This window comes from Pan troglodytes, chromosome 21 (genome assembly GCF_028858775.2).
Source record: "Pan troglodytes isolate AG18354 chromosome 21, NHGRI_mPanTro3-v2.0_pri, whole genome shotgun sequence".
NCBI lineage: Eukaryota > Metazoa > Chordata > Mammalia > Primates > Hominidae > Pan > Pan troglodytes.
Genome location: NC_072419.2, coordinates 68,427,436 through 68,446,135, shown reverse-complemented (window position 1 = coordinate 68,446,135; position 18,700 = coordinate 68,427,436). Strand labels below are relative to the sequence as shown.

The window sequence follows — 18,700 nt, the reverse complement described above, 5'->3', positions numbered from 1 at the left end:
CTCAGCGTAAAATGTACAATTGTCAAAACAATGAACATTTTAACAGCAAGGTCAGCTGGCACACGATAACCTGACTACCTTGCGATGCTCTGGGAGGCAATACCTGTTTCACCAAGTTCTCTAGCTGGGTGAGGACTGTGGCCACCAGTATCTGGCACACATAACATTTATTTTTCTGCTGGTCAAGGATATCCATTACCCCCACCCAAGAAATGGAGGGCCCCCCACTGGCAGTTCTGCTGTGGAGCCTGATGGCCACAGGCAGGTAATGAAGGGAGAACTCATGCAGCTGGTGTGTCTCCTCGTCCTCTCTGAGGGCCACTTTTAAGGTCACCTGGAAACCCATTAGACTAAAATGGGATGCTCTGAGCCTAGAACCAGCCATGTCTTTGTTTTTCTGCGTGGGTCCAGGGTGCAGCTTGCTCATGGCTGTGTAACATGCTCTATGGTGCCTGAGAACCTGAACGCTCCTGAGCTGGGGAGCTTGGAGGCAGCAGGAAGGTGGCAAAGGGGCCACTGCTTATGATACAGGTGTTATCTGTGAGCTGGGTTTTTAAAAGAACTTTGTATCCAGTTTCTGAGAGCAGAGCCATTCATCCCAGAAGGGTGGCCCACAGGGAGAACCCGGGTCTGCTGGCCGCACTTCACCCGACCAATTGGGTCAGCCACCTTGTTCCATCACCTGATGGGGCCCAAGTCTCCCCAAATTCCACCAGCCTGTGTGCTCCAGACCTGGACATGATGCAGAGGTGACTTGGGCAGAAGAGTCAACAGGATTCTTAGAGCATCAGAAAAGAAAATTTTAAAGGTTTGCATGTTTATTTATAATTACAATTTACATTACTCCAACAGAGGAGCCCCCTTGCTATGTTCTAATTCTTAGCCATTAAGTCCTACAAAAATAAACCCAAGCTTTTACAGTAACTTAATCAATACAGAACTAAAGCCTTTATAGCTATTAGAGGGGTTTAGTTACCAAGGTGCTTATTTTCGACAAAATGCCCTGTCACTCAGAGGACGCATGCGTATACTAAAGTTCTGACCCATCGACTCATGCAACAAATGTAGACCCCACCCTCCCTCCACCCACTGTTACAACACAAACACAAAGCAACGATGTACAACAGAGGGGAAATATGCTCTTGGTCAACTGACCTTGCAGAAAAGACTGGCTTGTTTCCAAGTGGATGAGAACGCCAGTGTGTGGCCAGAGTCCAGCAATGACTGACCGGCCCAGGTCAGAGGCTGGCAGGGACCACAGAAGGGCCAAGGCGCTGCCGGGGCTCATCCCAGGCTCCAACCCCAACCTGGAAGCTTGTGGACACCAGGCTCTGTGCAGCAGCTCCGTGGCTAGCGTCCAGGGCCCCTGGCCACTACTCCCAAATGCTTCTAGTCCACCCACCCCTGGCCAGCCCCAACCTTGACATCACTGTGGATGCCATCAGGGTGGTCTGGTTCACTTATACAACATGATCCATGGGAAAACCCCTTCCGTGCCCTCCACCCACCCACCCCTGCCCCCACACACCACCCTGTGCTGGCCCTGCCTGACTCCTGAGACCCCACCCTTGGCAGTGGGGGTGCCAGGCCAGCAGCACCAGGGGCCAGCTGGGTTACAGAGATGTACTTGGCTGCCACCTCTGCCAACAGATTTGGTTCCACTTTTAAAAGTCAAAGCTTGTCATTAAAAAAAAAAAAAAAAGTCACAAAGTAAGGATTCAGCTTTCACTATAGAAACCTTTTTGCAGAATACCAAAACCTTAGAATTAGGCTATGCGCAACTAAAAAGGAAACACAGGTAGAGAGACCTCAAAGAGGTTACCCATGAATACTTCCCCAAAACAAGTGGTTCTAACTCAGACCATGTCCAAGTTCAGTTAAGTCCAAAACACAAGTAGCAGTATGGGTCTCTTCCAAACTCCGTAAACAAAGTGACCACCTCTCCCTGTAAGTGCAGCGTTTTCCTCGCGTCCTGACACACACAGCGTCAGTTATGCGCCACTTCAGTAGGAGCCTGCAAGAGATGACAGGAAGTCAAGCATCTGCTGGGATAAGCTAGCACTGTTGCCCCTGCTGGCGAGCAGGAGCCACTCAGCCTCCCTCCTGCCCCCAGAGTCAGACTGGCTACCCCCATTCTTCTCACAGCCCACTCTGAGAATCCTACTTGTACAATACACTGGGGACAGGGACGCAGCTAGTGGCAGGAGGGCTAGTCTTTCCAGGGCCCACCTGGCTGTCCCGAGGTGCTGGGTGGGGTTGGCACCAGGCACCCCATGTGGGACGCTCCGCCCAAACCCTAAGGTGCCCACAAATCCACTGGGACCTGGTTAAAAATGAAGCCTCTGATTCATTTAGGGCCGGGTTGGGCCAAGACACTGGCTTTGGAGCAAGGTCTCACTTGCTGGCTTCACCTGGGTGGTGAGCCCCCAGCCCACGTGACTCCCGCACCACCTCACCTCCCACACCTGCAATCTCACTTGGAGGATCTGGGTCCTACCCCCACAGATGCAGGTTGAAGTTGGCCAAGAGCCTCCCGGGTGACTCATAGGGTTGAGGCCCTCGGTTTGGCTTTGACACCTCTGGGCCTCTCTCCTTCCTGGGAAACCGAGCCTGCTCCCCACCTTCCTAAGCTCTCCAGGTGTGCCTGACCCTACACCCTCCCACCAAAGTGTCCAGAAGGTTCATCCACTCACCTTTGGCTGCACCCTCACACCCTGCCAGTCCCGGCCCTGTGGGAAGTGGGGTTGCGACGGGTGGTCCCATTGCCCCTGCCTCCTCGGAATCCGCCCCGAGAACTGCGGCCACGAAGAAACCTCCCTGACACCCCAAAGGTCTCTGTGTTGAGCTTCCTCTCTTCGGCCCACGTCGTCCGCCTGGAGCTAAACCACAGAGGAAATGCTGATTGTAGCAGGCACTGACTCTCCCAGGCTTCTGGCCAGGCCTCGTCCTCAGAGCGGTCCAGGGAAGGAGGGACAGACTCACCAGGGCCACTACAGGGAAGGGGCGGCCCCGTCAGCTCTGGAGCCCAGCTCCGGCACTGCAGGTGCTCCCTGCCACGTTTCCAACCAGGACTATCTCCACAGTGGGCCGGGGATCAGGATCCATCTCTACCATCTCTGGCACCACAGGCAAGCAGTGATACTAGTTGGCTACCAAGGCAGCCGCTGTTGCTCGCTGGGCACAGAGAGGAGCCCTGGGGAGGCCCAGGGGCCCAGGAGACCTGAGACCGGAGCATGAAGTGGACCCTCCTAGACAAGGAGGGGGCTAGGATAGATGGAACAAGTTCCCTGGAATGTGATGCTTCTGCTTTGGGAGTTTGAAAGACAGGGATACAGCATGGACACTCATGCCACCCAAACAAGCTGCTGGTGGGAGACTATCTCCCACATCCAACTGTGCACCCAGCACTCCCACCCAGCACTCCTACCGACGCAGACAACAGCTCCAGCAACACACCCACCCTGAGCTCCTCTTCAGCCGGAAACCTGCTGCTCCCACAGACTTCCGTGTTCAAAGAAACAGCAACTCCACCCATCAGCCGCCCAGGCCAAAAGACTTAGGAGTCATTCTGGACTCTTCTCTTGTCATGTTGGCCAATTCTGTTAGCGCCACCTTCAAGATACATTTAGACTCTACTCCTTCCCTCTGTCACCACCACTGCCTGGTTCCAAGCCACCTGTGCTGCAGCACTGGCCCCTAACTGGCCAGTCAGCAGCCACACTTGCCCACCGTCCAACCACTCTCACCAAGGACGCCGTAAAACATCAGACCGCACCACGCTTCAGCACAAAACCCTCTGATGGCTTCCCGCGGCACTTGGAACAAAAGCCAAAGTCACTGCCATGCCCTACAAAACCCTACAGGAACCCATCCCCCAGACTCAGCCTGTCTGGAAGCACTTCCCGCACTCACCTGCACAGCCTGCTCTGCCTGTGAGAACTGATCATCCACTTCCCATCGAGTCCACAGCCCCATCCCATCGCCCTCACTGCCTGGCCTTCACAACATGCTGTTCTATTTTTCCCCTGGCAGAACATGAACCTGAAGAGGTGGCGCTCTCCAGCCTGCCTTCTGAGGCCCCCTCAACGCCCCGCGGCATGTCTGGCGCTCAATCTGCAGGACAAATGGGCCCAAGTTTCCAAGCCAGGCCCACACTGTAGATGCCACCCACTCCCTAGGTTGCTTCGCGGGACTTCTGACCAGCTGTTAGGTGTGAAAAATAAAACACACCACATGGTCCCTGGCCTCAAACAATGAAGTGAAGGAAAGCCAGTGTGAGCACGTTCTAGCCATACCTCAGGCTGCAAAGCAAGGACCTCAGGCTGCCAGGCCAGCGGGACCAGCAAGCAGAGCACCGTGAGGTATGCTGAATGTGGACACGGGTCTGCCGGGGAGGGCGGTGCAGCCCAGCCTTTGTGGGGACAGGGCAGCAAAGCCAAGAGGAAACAGGCTCGACCTCAGCCAACCCCTCGGGTCGGGATCCCCAAGAGGCTTCTCACACGCAACCTGCTGGGACTCCGGCACCCATCATGCAGAAACGCAAGCAGGACCCTAGAACAGCTACCCTGAGCCTCAGAGTCCAGCTCTGCCCTCAGGTTGAGAGCCCTCAGCCCTGTCCTTTCTAGATTGGAGGACTGTCCTCCCCTCATTCATTCAGCCTCTCACCTGGTCTTGAGTTCAGAAGAGATGTTGTCGAAGAACGACTTGGATTTGTCATAGTAGCAGTTGGGCCCCAGAAGGTCTTCCTCAGCGGGCGCTTCGGCACTCTGGGTCACCACAGCCAGGTCCTTCTCTTCCCCCTTCTCAGCCTTGTCATCTACAAAAAGAAGCAGAACACGTGGAGATGGAGGAGGGGCAGAGCGCACAGCCTTTTAGCAGGGTGGTCCCTCCGGGCTCACTCGGAAGCCACCCTCAAGCTAAGACATCAACTATGCCTTGTGCAAAGCAGAGATCTCTTCTTCTACCTTCTAAGCACAGGTCTCGTTCTGCCGTCTGGGCTGTGCAGTCTGCACCTTATCCCACCCGTTTTCACACCTCCCAGCACCTCACTTCATTAATTCCTCACCGCCGGTCACCATCCGCCTGGCATCCCCGGTTCCTCCAGGCATCTCTTCCTTTTCCTTGAGACAGAGTCTTGCTCTGTCGCCCGGCTGGAGTGCAGTGGCGCAATCTTGGCTCACTCCCACTGCAACCTCCACCTCCTGGGTTCAAACGATTCTCCTGTCTCAGTCTCCAGAGTAGCTGGGATTACAGGCGCCCACCACCACACCTGGCTAATTTTTGGATTTTTAGTACAGATGGGGTTTCATTGTGTTGGCCAGGCTGGTGTTGAACTCCTGACCTCAGGTGATCCACCCACCTCAGCCTCCCAAAGTGCTGAGATTACAGGCGTGAACCACCACACCCGGCCAGGCATCTCCTCCTAACACTCTCTAGGGGTACTCCTGTGCAGAGGATAATTTTCATAGAATGAGCCAAACCTTTAAAATTCAGTTTCTTCTTAAATTCTTTGTCAAGCTCCTCTCGGTTGAACTGGGCATTTGCACTCTCGAAATCAAAGTCACCCTCAAATTTGATTGTGTTTTCCTTGACGTTAGTTGGACGGTTTTGCCCTCTGGAGCGATTCCTTGTTCGCCTGTTTCCTGTGAGGACAAAGGACAGCCCTGGCTGAAGTAGGTCACCAACCCAGTGATCTCAAACACCTCACAAGGAATTTCCAGGCACACCCCCAAGGCCACAGAAGGGACAGAGCACACAAGCAGCGACTTCACACCAGCACCCCTGAAACCGCCAACCAGAGAAGCAGGCAGGAGGGCAAGCAGAGCTCAGCCTGATCACTCGTGGTCCCCAGAAATCAAGTGGCAACAGGTGTTACCTGATCGCCTCCTCTGAGGTCTTCTGTTCTCGTCATTCACCTGCCCTTGAGCTTGCACAGCTGCCGGCTGGACTACATCTACGGCGCAAAAGGGAAGAGTAAGGCAAAGCTCCTATAGCAGCCGGAAGCCAGAACCCAGCTGTGGAAGCAGGCCCCACCACCATGGGGCACGCGGCCAGGGAGGCACCGCAGGAGGCTGCTGCACAGGCCTGCCCTGCAAAAGCACATGGGGCTTAGGATGGGGGAGTAGTATTTTTTTAATTTAAAAAAAAAAATAGCCCAGGAAGTAGTGTGCCACTTTTAGAACATCAAGCAAACTCCAGGAAATGATGTGTTCAAGTACCGCTGGCCGTCTTGCTGCTCGGCTGGGCCTGACGACCGTTGAGCTGCGTCCCTGTGGTGCCCTTGCCAGGTAACAGCTTTTTAGCATTCAGGTTGTCAGCAGAACCAGTCTGCACAGCCTGCTCCACCATGGGGCTCTTGCCGACTGGGATGGATGGAAAACCAGCTCCTGAATTGAGGAGGGGAGGAGGGTTTAAAAACAGAGAGAAAAGAAGCAAGCCTTATATCTCCAGGCATTTCTCTTCTGCTGGCATGTCAGGAAGGAAAGGAGGGCAACTGCCTAGATGTTCTATCAAATCCAGGCAAAGCACCCCGACTGGGCCATTCCCTCTTAGGCTAGCCCAGGCAGCAAAAGAAAGCCAAGAGTCACTGGGCAGCACCAAGGCCAGTTCATCTTTGGACTCCCCACTCCCAAAGCCCTGAGCTTCCCAAGTTAGGGAACCTCAAGGACAGGAAAAACACCGTGCCTACAAACAGGCACCTCCCCAGAAGTGTGGAAACAGCTTTCTTAAAACCACACAAGCTCCAATCCCAAAGGAGCTCAGCAGCCCCAAGATCCTGATGAATTCAGGATCTGAGAATTTGTTTCATTCTGGTCCACACTGGAGAAGAACCAGCCCAGCCTGGGATTTTCTAGAAAATGCAGTGAACAAATTCTGAAGTTAAATTCTACAACACTGTCATTTCCACTTAAGGCACAATAAAACTAAAAATGATGAAGCAGGAGCTGACTTCCGAGACGTAGCGGCCTACACTTCTCTCAAGGGCAAAGGCTCATCATGAAGACACAAAGGGCTCCTAGGTAGCCTTTGGCAAGGGGCTGTGCCTATGAAACTGCAGTCCGAGGCCCACGCACAGGGGATGAACCCTCAGAAACCAGGCCCTCTGAACCAGGAGGAAAATGGGAAGCACCACCCACCTCTCTCCATCTCCTCCCTTTCCAAGGTTCCAGGACCTGTAGGGACTCTAAACAGGACAATGTGGGACTGGGTGTAAGTGAACAGAGATCTGAAACAGAAAAGGCACCCTAACCACAGGGTAATTATTATTAGACGAACAGCCCAATACACATGAAGACTGGGCATCTCATCTTACTGCTTTTATGGAATAGAAATGAAAAAAAAAATTGACTGTAGAAAAATTCCTTGTAACCAGATCAAGAGAAGCTCTCAAAGGGCAGGTTGGAACGACTCTGCATAGAGGTCTGGAAAGTGTCCTCTGGCGGGAATGCACCCGGGCCACTTTCTCACTGATTGTCTCACTCAGCATGTCCGGGAGACAAACACAGCACTGCCTGCCTCCTGATCATACTGTGACTGCAGGGGCATGGATAAGGGGCTTGTCTGCTTTTTTACACAACCAACTAGTTCAAACAAAGTCTTGCCCTATGAGCAGGTTTAGGTAACTGATCCTAAGAGCAATAGAAGTATCTGTGTCATTTTTAAGTGGGGAAAAAAAAAATTACTACTCTGTAACTCAGATACACAGAGTGCATGCAGGATTTGGAAAGCAGCACCTTCAGAATGACAGACTGACAGCAGCTGTGTGCCATAAGGAAAGCCCAGGCATCAACCTGGACCAGGGCCGGGTAATGGCGATGGTTCAGCTTGTCAGGGTGCTATGTGTAACACAAACATACACAAAATCGTCAATGTGAATTTTAGAACTTCAGGGGAAATGAGTAGAACGTGAGAAAAGGTCTAGAAACCCCACAGGTGCCGCCACCACCACAGCACAGAGACGGGTGGTGTACACTGGCCAGCTGGCCATCAGGCTGATACTGTCCACCTGGCCAAACAGTTGGCGACTGTCACCCAAGCCCCTAATTTTGAATCCCCTCAATGAGTGACCTATGAACCACACGGATCAAAGAGCAAAACAGGCATGTCAGGTGCTTTGGGGAGTCCCCCCTGCAGCACTCTGGAACACATTTAGGACCCAGCAAAAACCCCAGGGAAATGACTTTCTGTGAACAGTGAAGTTTCCCGTATGTGGTAGTCATGGTACAGGTCAACAGAGAACCTGGACCCAGGGAGAGAGAACAAACTACTCCGCTGATTCTTTGTAATCCCTTCTTTAACACTGAGAGTTCATCAATCAGGACTACATGCTGAAGCAAAACAAGCAGCTCAGCGGCCGCATGGGCTTGGCAAATGATCTGCTACAGCTACTGTCATTCTGTCTGCTGCTTTACCCCTCGCTCTCAGAATGGTTTGCAAGACAGCATGCAGTTCTCCCAAACTGCTGTTACCCTTGGCAGTGAGCTGCTGTGGCTCTGAGGACAAGTCAAGCTCTGAAACGGGCTGTGGAGATGGAGAAGAGCTAGGGCTGGAAGCAGCGGCTGAGGCTGGAGGGCTTACCAACTTCTCTAAAGGAAGATAAAGGAGAAAGAGCAAAAAGAAAGCACACAAATAAGTCAGGATACACTTGTCTTGTGTCTAGCAAGCTTGGAAAGAGCCAAGCAACCTCTTGTAGGATTCTGTCCTACAAACACGTTTTAGAAACACAGAGAGCTGGGCTGGGAAGGCCGCCTGTCACACTAGGAACAGCAACCAAGCAAGCATGATTTGTAGCAGCAAGTGGCCCACAGACCTCGCTTAGGGTTCCCTGTCTCACTACTTCATGCTGGATTCTGAGCAAGGGTCGTGGATCACCTGCCAATTCTACACTCTGAGCCCATCTGCAAAGCTAGGTCCAGGTTAAGGACAAGGCAGGATCTTTCTCTACATATGGAGAATGGAATCATACTCTGGGGTTTTTCAATCTTGGTTGAAACCATTTTTGAGCGAGGCACTTACAGTAGAATAAGGGACATGATGGGTGGGTTTGTATTTCCCGTCTATATTTACAGGCTTATAAATGTGCAAACAGCTAGACCTCATCTGTAATACTACATATATATCAGCTATTTCTTCTTTGAAGCAGATATACCAGGACTTCCACCTATTTATTTTTTGAGACAGAGTCTCACTGTGCCGCTCAGGCTAGAGTGCAGTGGTGCAATCTCAGTTCACTGCAACCTCCGCCTCCCAGGTTTAAGCAATTCTCATGCCTCAACCCCCCAAGTAGCTGGGATTACAGGTGTGTCCCACCACACCCAGCTAATTTTTGTATTTCTAGTACAGACAGGATTTCCCCATGTTGGCCAGGCTGGTCTCGAACTCCTGACCTTGTGATCCACCCGCCTTGGCCTCCTAAAGTGCTGGGATTACAGGAGTGAGCCACTATGCCTGGCCCAGGACTTCCACCTAGATCCGCCCTGACTCTTCGAATGAATTTTGATTTGATTCTTCTGTTCCAACACTCAGGCTGCTGCCTCTTTTACTTTCAGTTGAGTAGTTACTAAATGCTCTCACAAGCGGAAGTTGCACTGGGTAATTTACTAAGTGTGCAACAAAACAGTCTACGAGCTGAGCATGACAGGAATGCATATCCCCACCCTCAGGCTCCATCGCTCCACTCAGTGACAGTTACACGCAAGGGTAGTTTACCAGACAGAAACAGGTCACTCACCTAGACCCAGGGAGGCGGCATACTGCTGGCTGAGCAGGGAGCTGGCCGCCAGCGGGCCGTAGGGCGCCATCCCTCGGAAAGGGCTGTAAGGCACGTGCGGCTGGAAGGGCGAGGCGGAGGCAGAACCCAGGGAAGACTGAACAACGAGACATCGGGTGAGAACGGCGAAGGCCATCCCATCACCCCGCACGCCTTCATCAGGGCGCTTGTTCAGCTGGGAAACAAGCACCGTCCCATCAGCCTGCACCCTTGAGATGCTGGAGGAGCCCTTGGGGTGCAAGTTTCCAGTATGGTGAGAGCTGCCTTTTCCACAGCATTTCAGTTCCAGTTTCACCTGTCCATGTAATTCCTTCTTTTGTTTTGTTTTGTTTTTTGTTTTTTGAAAGAGTATTGCTCTGTCGCCTGGGCTGGAGTGCAATGGCGTGATCTCAGCTCACTGCAACCTCTGCCTCCCAGGTTCAAGCAATTCTCCCAGCCTCAGCCTCCCGAGTAGCTGAGATTACAGATGCCCACCACCACACCCAGCTAATTTTTGTATTTTTGGTAGAGACGCGGTTTTGCTATGTTGGCCAGGCTGGTCTTGAACTCCTGACCTCAGGTGATCTGCCCGCCTCGGCCTCCCAAAGTGCTGGGATTACAGGTGTCTTGTCCATGTAATTCTAACCCAAATTTCTCCTAACTCAAAGCCATCGGATGGCTTCCCACTGCTCCCAAAGCCGGCCCTGTGTGATCCCACCTTCCAGGATGGGTGCTCAGCACAGAACCTAATGCAGTCTGAACCCCAGAGGAGCTAGTGAATATTTAAATTTAGAAGTGAAGAAAATATTAATCTGGGCTCCCTGGGGGAGCATGGGCAAAATAAGCCATAACCCAATAAGCAGGCACATGGCATCAGACTTGCAAATCTGGTGTTGTATAACAGCAGCATGTAACGACTGGGCGTAACCCGAGGGCAAGCCCTGCAGTCCCTGCAGGTAGGTCACGCCACTCACAGCAGCTGCTCAGGGCTCAGACTTCTCCAACCAGAAACTAAGGGCAAACGCTATGCCCGAAACATCACAGGTCCAGGAGCATCCACTCATACCACACTACGCTACACACGCGCACACGCACACCCAACTCCCCAGGTCGCCTTCCTTAAGAGCCACGTGACACAGCACACACCACCTACTGTGTGTGCTACAAGAATCAACACCTTCTGTGAGAGCAGCAACAGCCTGGACAAAAGTTAAGCCACTTTTCATTAAAAGGTTATTCCTCAGGCTGGGTGTGGTGGCTCACGCCTGTAATCCTAGCACTTTGGGAGGCCAAGGCGGGTGCATCACAAGGTCAAGAGATTGAGACCATCCTGGCCAACATGGTGAAACCCCGTCTCTATTAAAATTACAAAAATTAGCTGGGCATGGTGGTGCGTGCCTGTAGTCCCAGCTACTCGGGAGGCTGAGGCAGGAGAATTGCTTGAACCCGGGAAGCCGAAGTTGCAATGAGCCGAGATCACGCCACTGACCTCCAGCCTGGCGACACAGCGAGATGCTGCCTCAAAGAAAAAAAAAAAAAGGTTATTCCTCACATTGAGCGTTCTGACCAAACATGCCACCAAGCTCCAAATGGAAACCAGCATCTCCTACAGCATGCACAGAGGGACAGTGGCACACTTACCTGAACAATGGCGGGATCCTGCGGGAGTGTGTGCTGAGCTTTCGGAGGTTCACACACAGTGATATCCTTGATGTCACTTCCTCGGAAAATGATGTACTCATAAATCTCCTCTCTGGGGGGCGCAGGCCTATCTGTGGGACGGTCTTCAGTGCCAAAGGACCTCACTTATGAGTGGAGAAAGAGAAGCGTTATTGTTGTCCTCAGCCAGTTCAATCAACCCTGACACCACTGCTCCCAAGCCTTCCAAAAGACGGCGACACTTGCTCAGAGCCACAACACAGCACCCCAGGTCCACGTTTCAACAACTACTTAATGCCCCGATTTTCAGTGGACAGTGCTGATAATGCACCAATTGGTGAAGCTCCAGACAACAGACAGCTCTAGATCACAAAGATGACAAGGAACAATTTCACAGACTGACAGTCTGATGTGCGAAGGCACCAACGTACACAGCTCTCAGCAAAACAAGGCTTGCTTCGTAAGGCCTCCCTGTTCACATTTGACTCTGTAGATCCAACAGCCAGCCGGCTGCTTTATGCCCAAAGCCTCACCACACATTGCGCCTGAGGAGGCAGTTTTCTCACAAAGGAATCTAGACGAGTGTTGCCCTTACCCTTCTATCCATAACAAACCTTGGAACAGCTGTAACAGAAAAGAAAGGGAGACAGGGTCCCAGGATTACGGACCTCTGACCCCGGCTTCCGCATCGACAAGGAATTGAGTCTACTAACCCCTGACCAGCAGGCTTCCAGGAGCGCTACCAAGTCTCTTTTTAGCAAGCCTCTAGGAGCAGAGGTGGGTGGGACAGCAGCCACTAACTGATAAGACACAACTCCTGCTAACTCCTGGGCCTACTCTGGGCCTCAGCTTCTCTAACTGGGCTCTCCTGTAATAAGTGTAGTGAGGTTCCATGGCTGCAAGTGAGTGCATAGCCCCGGCACACTCAACGAGCTCCTGAAGCCACGCAGGAGACGGGCTTCAAAAGGAGACACTCCCTGTTTGGAATGAGTGCGTTCTTCTACACATGAAGTTCCCTGTGACCTAAGCAGCGTTTCAGACGCGTCTAGACACTTCAAGAACCCCTGGGAGCCTAGCGCCAGATCCAGCACACACACGGGCTTAGGCAGACGTGGCTCCACGGGCACTTTTCTCTGAGAGGCAGGGGAAGTGCACTCCCCGTCTTCTCTGGGTGATGAAGACAAAGAAACTCTGGACCACCCGCTGCCTCAACAACCTCAGAGATTCTGACTCTAAAGAAGAGCCCCCCTCCTGTAAGTCCTCCAGCGGCCACAGCGGGTTACGAGCGCCCACAGGCGGCTGTCACCAAAAGGTAAGCCCCACAGTGGGAAGGTCAGGATAGAGCAGGAGAACCGTTTAAACCGGGGCATCTGGCTGCCAACGGATGCTTCTGCCTTGGCAGGAGGCTGCATTAGCACGCGGTATTTGTTCAGGATCAAGGCCCCAGCTGTCTAATAAGTTCCAGAAAGGCTTGCAGGATTCGCGTGTTGTGACCCCACCCCCAGCCTTCGGGAGACGCCGGGACACTGGCCCCGCCACCCGACCTCGAGGCTCCCCCGCAGGGATCCCCCCAGGCTGGCGGGGAGGAGGCCCGCTGACGGGAGCCGCCCTGCTCCTCGGAGCTGGCACCTGCAGAGGTGGGCTGGGCGGCCGAGGGGGCGGCACCGCGGGGGCCGGGCCCGCCCCTCACCAAACACCGCCGGGCGCCCGCGCACAATCACGCCGCCCTGGGAGCCTAGGGAGACCATTGTGCGGCCGGCTACGCTGTGGGAGGGTGGCGCGCGGGAAGGGGGCGCCTCGGGGGCGTCCGGGGTGAAGGCGCGGGCAGGGGATCTCGGCCCGGCTGTGCCCTGGGTGGGTTCTGGGCGGGGTCTGGGCGCCAGGCTCCGGGGCGCTCCGGGGCGGGGAGGGCACCGCAGGCCGGGGCTGTTGGCGGACGGGGGTCAGCGGGCTCGGGCGGGCGGCGGCCGCTACCTTTGGCGAGCGCCACGGTGGAGTTGTCGGTGTCGATGGTGTAGAGAATGCCCTCGTAGCGGATCTGTGCCTTGGAGATGAGGCTGATCTTGCTGCCCAGATACGGGGTGCCTGAGGAGCCGCTCATGGCGGCGGCCGGGGTGCGTCGGGCCGCGGTGGGGAAGGAGCGCCGGGCCGCGGCCCGCTCCGCCGCCGCGCGGTGGCCTGGCCGCCCGCTCCTGCGCTCCTCCGCCCGCCGCCGCCTCCGCCTGGGCGCCTCCTCGCCACCGCCCGAGGGGCCTGCGCGGGCACCGAGCGAACCAAGAAGGGGCGCGCGACCGGGGCTCTGAGAGGAGCGCGGGGGAGGAGGGGCCGCCGCAGCCACATCCGGGGCCTCGCGCCGCCACGCACCGCCCCTTCACGCTCGCCGCCCATTGGCTCGCCGCGCCCGCCGTCCTTTAAATATGGCCGGGCCGCCAGCTGGGGGGCGGGCCCTCGCGTCGTTCCTGCGCAGCAAGGCGCCGCTGGCCGGGGGCGGGTCTCCCCGGCACTCCGCCCCACCCTCGGCCGGCTCCCGGGCCCCTCGCGGAGCTGGGAGCACGAGACTGAGCGGGCGGGGGGAGGGGTGGGAAGCGGCCCGGGAGGAGCGCGCGTGCGCGTGGGCGGGCGGCTGCGGTTTGCACGCTCAGTGGGCGGGACCGGGGAGGAGCGCCAGGCCCCGCCCGCGCGCGTGCCGGCGCCGCCCCGGACCCTGGGCGCCGCGAACACGGGGGCTTTGCCCCCTTGGCCTCAGTTTCCCCTCCTACAGAAGTGGGGTCCGGACGACTCCCCTATCTTGGGCCAGATGCGCCTATAGCCCTCACCCTCATGGGGGACCGGGGAGTGGCGGAGGCCCTGGGCGCCGGGTGTTCCCGGGCAGCCCCGGGACTCCCGCCCCAGTGCCCAGGTGCCGGCGGGGGGCGGGCGCGGCGGCAGCTCCCGGGAAGGCGGCGCTTCCGGCGTGGCAGCCTCTAAATATAACATGCTGAGCACACTTTCTCTTTTAATCCTGCCCCTCCTCCCAAAGCCTGCTGCAGCTTTCCATTTCCCTTAAAATAAATTCTGACTGGCTACCGGGGGCCTCGGAGCCTCCGCTCGTACCCGGGGCTGCGGCCCGGAGGCCTTGCCCACCTCCCCGGCCGTGGAGGAAGCTCGGCCGCCCGCCGTCGCTTAGCTGCGGGCCCTCCTCGCGTATACTCCGCGTGATTAGTGACCGAGGGCGCGCGGTGTGTGCTTTTTTTGCTTCCGTCTTGACCGTGAACATCATCAGATCAGGGACCAATATTGGGTCCTGGAAAAAAAAAGTAGTGGGTGGTGACTATAAAAATGCAATAGGCTGGGCGCGGTGGCTCACGCCTGTAATCCCAACACTTTGGGAGGCGGAGGCGGGCGGATCACTTGAGGTGAGGAGTTCAAGACCAGCCTGGGCAAAATGGTGAAACCCTGTCTCCACTCTAAAAATACAAAAAAATTAGCCGGGCGTGGTGACAGACACGTGTAATCCCCAGCTACTCGGGAGTCTGAGGCAGGAGAATCGCTTGAGCCTGAGACGTGAAGATTGCAGTCAGCAGAGATCTCACCACTGCATTCCAGCCTGGGCGACAGAACTAGACCCCGTCTCAAGAAAAATAATAATAAAAATGAAGTAGAATAAGCTGGAAAATATCAGATGGCGTGGTGGGTGGCTCATGCCTGTAATCTCAGCACTCTGGGAGGCCGAAGCGGGAAGATCACTGGAGGCCAGGAGTTTGAGATCAGCCTGGGCGACATATGGAGACCTCATCTCTACAAAAAAAAAAAACTTTAAAAAAAATTGGGCGAGTGTGGGGGCACATACTTGTAGTTCCAGCTCCTGGGGAGGTGGAGGCAGAGGCGGGAGGATCACTTGAGCCCAGGAGTTGGAGGCTGCAATGAGCTGTGATTGGACTACTGCACTCAGGGGTGGCAGCAAGACCCTATTTCTAAAGGAAAAAAAGAAAATAATAGTATCTCGCATGGTGAAAGTAAGTATTATTTTGTGAAATATTTAATTCAGCTGTTTGTGTAAGTGTGGACTTGGTAAGGACCTAAAATGTGTTTCTGACTATACTAAGAAGATCTTACCTGCCCTGCAGGATAGACGCTGTGACTCCCCATTTGACAGAAGGGGAAACAGAGGCCCAGCACGGGGGAGTCACGCAGGGAAGTTGCCGTCTGGCCTGGTGGCATCCTCCACAGGCTTGGGGCCGCATCACACTGTCTCTTGTCTCTTCACAAAGGTGAAGCCAACCTGCTCCCACCAGAGCCCGGCAATGGCCAGTAAGAGAACAGTGATGAGTTTAAGGAAGGGGACACAGGAAGCAGAAGAGAAGAGGGAAAATTCAGTTTCATCTGCCAAGATTGACCTGTACATTCTAGAATTGCTTCTTGGCTCCTGGAACATCATATGCAGGAAGAGAACAGAGACAGCAAAGCCATGGAGTCAGCCCAGCTCAGGGAGGAGAGGTCTCCAGCGACTGGGGCATCTGGCCCTGGGAAGCGCGAGCCAGACTCTCAGCTTCTCAACACAGCACATCCTTCCCCACTTGGATATACAGGGTGCACCTGTCAGGAGGAGGTGCCAACCAGGTCTCCTGAGTGAGCTGGCCTGGTGATCCCATGTGGAGTCAAAGTCCTTCTGTCCCCCCACCCCACCCCATTTTCCAAGTAGGGAAATCCAAGGTCACAAATCCTGTACTTCATGCCTCCTAGTTTCTGAGCCACAGGCTTCTGGCTGTGTTGGGGGTGGGGTGCATGCTTCACTAGCAGGAGCTGATTCTGCCTTGAAAAGGAGCTGGCTTCTGAGCCCCCGGACTGAAGGCAGGGAGGGTGCAGTTCCCAGAGACCTCCGAGTGCCTGCCCAGCCCGTGGGTGTGCAGCTGGTGGCTCCCTGAGAACATTAGCCACCCTGCAAATGCCCAGGAAGGCAGAGGCTAAAAATATACGTAGTGCCCAGGTCCAGGAATGCAGGCCCTGCCATTCATTCCTTGGTGTCCTGCCCAAAGTGGAGGGCACTTGGGTGAGGTCTGAGAAGGCGACAGTTGTGCCAGGCCTAAGTCGACCTGGACGTTCACTGGCATGGCTTGTTTTCCAGGCTGGGGCACATGTATCCAGCACCTCCACTATAAGCAGCTCCTTACTGTGCACAGGTCTGAACAGCCCACCTGCCTGGTAATCACCAGGCTTTAGACCAGCGAGCCCAAGGATTTGGAGGAATGAGCTGGGGCTTCTGGGAAACCCTGGGCCACTTGGACTGCCTGCCTCAGTTTCTTCATTTGCCTGTCCATCTCACTGGTGTGCTTGAGGACCCCGGAAGATCATGCCTGTGAAGGGCTTTGAGAGTAACCAGGGGCTATTCTGGAGGAACGTGTAGGAACTGGGTGTGCTGAGGGCACTGGGAGGGCCATAGGGACAGCTGGAGAGGTTTCTGCTGCAGCCACAAGCCACTCATTACATGCTTGCTCTGTGTATGTAGGAGCATGCCGTGGTCCCCAGTGACAGGTGGGGAGACATGGAGTAAGGACCCTGCTCCACGTTGCATCACCAGTCTAGCTGGGGTGGCACAGGCCAGCATCCTGCAGCAGGTAAGGGTGCCCCACCACAGAAAACCATCCTGTGACTCTAATGTTCCCCTGAGCAAGAATGACTGGCACAGCCATTGATCTCACAGGTGTCATTGCTCAGTAGGCGCCACACAAAACAGCTGAGTTAATTCAGAGGGCGTTAACGATGGGTGGTCCACAGATAAGTCAGTGGTCTGAAGTGTGGCCACGTGCTGGTGAGACGGGACTCAACCGTCTCCATCCCCTCATTCAGGATCTGGCACAGGAGAGGGGATTGGGGAGGCCCTGCAGGCCTCAGGCCCCCTCCCCCGAGGAAGACCCTCCAACCGCACAGGTGCAACAGCGCCAGCCTGAAGGGAGCTGAGGAGGGCACAGGTGCGCCGTGTGGGGAGGCTCAGGGCCAGCTTTGCTAGGAGGACTTCCGGGCAGGGAATGGGACAGTGAGGCCCAGGGAGGGTGTTCGGGGCACAGGGACTCACAGGTGGCTGGACAGTAAGGTGAAGAGGGAGGGCTGAGTTGATCCTGTACCATCAGGAATTCTCATGGAGGTCTGACCTGCTCTCTGTGAATCCAGTTAAAATCCATTTCCTCCTGCATGGGGCTCTGCAGGGCTGTTTTCCCGGGAGGCTGGATGAGCACCAGTGGGTTGAAGTTCAGGCATCCTCAGACCCTCTTCCCTCTTCCCATCCATCTCCCCCTCCTGCCTCCTGTCCCCTTTCCACCTCCCTTTCTCCCCTTCCCACCCCAACAGCCGAGTTTCCTGGCGTGAGGAGCCCTGTGTGATGGGAAGTTCCTTGGAAAATAAAAGAGGAGTGTGTTGAACTCCAGCACCTAGCGGGCAGCCTCGGCCCCGCTTCCAGGTGCAGCTGGAGGGACAGCTGGCTGGAGCTGATGAGAACCTGGGCAGACCCAGACACCAGCTTTCGAAATGTCAGATTCTGATAGGGCCAGCCCTGGCGCTGCCACCTCAGAATGCAGGATCAAATGCTGAGAGATCCTGGTGGAACAGAAGACGGGCTGTCAGCGGGAGGCTGGCAGCTTTTCTCTCCCGGTGGCTGTGAGGGGCTCCTGGGCTTTAGGGGCTCAGGAATGGCTGGGGTGGGGGCAGCATTCCCCAGCCCTGTGTTCTACTTGGATAGAAAGTAAACGATGAAAGGCCCCTTCTAAGTCAATCCACCACTGTCTTACTGAGTGTCCACCAGCCCAGTCCCACCACTCAGTGCCAGACCTGGTGCCCAAGCCGGCCACGCATTTCCTCCCCGAACCCCTCCGCAGCCCTCCGGATGTGGTGCTGCACCTTGTGAGAGGAGGAAACCAGGCTCTCAGCCTGGGCTAGGTGACAGCCAGCGTCACACGGCCAGCACATGACAGGGCTGGGATTCCTGTGTCAGTCTGCCGGCTGCTAACCCTGGGTGCTCAACGTCCGGGCCTCCTCCCTGGTGGTCCTCTGTGCTCAGCCTTCAGGTTGGGGCGGGGGGAGGGGATAGTGAACGGCGGGAAGGGACAAAGCCCAGACATGATTTCTGCACTTGGAGCTCATGCTCTGCAGATGTCCAGATGGAGACTGACCTGAGGTTGGCACTGGGCATGAGGGAAGGAAGCAGCTGCTTCTTCAAGGGTCTCTCCTATTACATTGTATCCTCTCTTGACTCCATGCAAAGGATGCCGGGTGCGTCCTAGAGCGTTGCCATGGTTACTGAAGAGGCCTACGGGCTCATCC

At 55.4% G+C, this 18,700-nt stretch overlaps 1 protein-coding gene across 28 annotated transcripts; it reads right to left on the bottom strand.

The window, feature by feature from the left end:
* Nucleotides 1-797: 797 nt before the first annotated feature.
* LSM14B (LSM family member 14B) lies at nucleotides 798-13,731 on the bottom strand. Of its 28 annotated transcripts, none has more exons than XR_010154152.1 (12): nucleotides 13,382-13,648; nucleotides 11,390-11,553; nucleotides 9,731-9,944; nucleotides 8,469-8,585; nucleotides 7,137-7,244; nucleotides 6,219-6,386; nucleotides 5,876-5,953; nucleotides 5,481-5,642; nucleotides 4,666-4,816; nucleotides 2,983-4,113; nucleotides 2,694-2,879; nucleotides 798-2,014 (listed from the first exon to the last, which is right to left on the bottom strand). XR_010154152.1 is itself a non-coding variant. In XM_009437530.5 (12 exons), exons 1-12 carry the CDS (start codon nucleotides 13,506-13,508, stop codon nucleotides 2,004-2,006), a joined length of 1,494 nt encoding a protein of 497 aa, XP_009435805.1. In that variant the 5' UTR covers nucleotides 13,509-13,731; the 3' UTR covers nucleotides 798-2,003. The 28 variants fall into 28 exon arrangements, 23 of the variants coding, with proteins under 23 accessions (XP_009435805.1, XP_009435807.1, XP_063658776.1 ...); XM_009437530.5 differs by having other exon boundaries at nucleotides 2,983-2,990; nucleotides 13,382-13,731; XM_009437532.5 differs by having other exon boundaries at nucleotides 2,983-2,990; nucleotides 9,731-9,866.
* Between the last annotated feature and the right edge of the window lie 4,969 nt (nucleotides 13,732-18,700).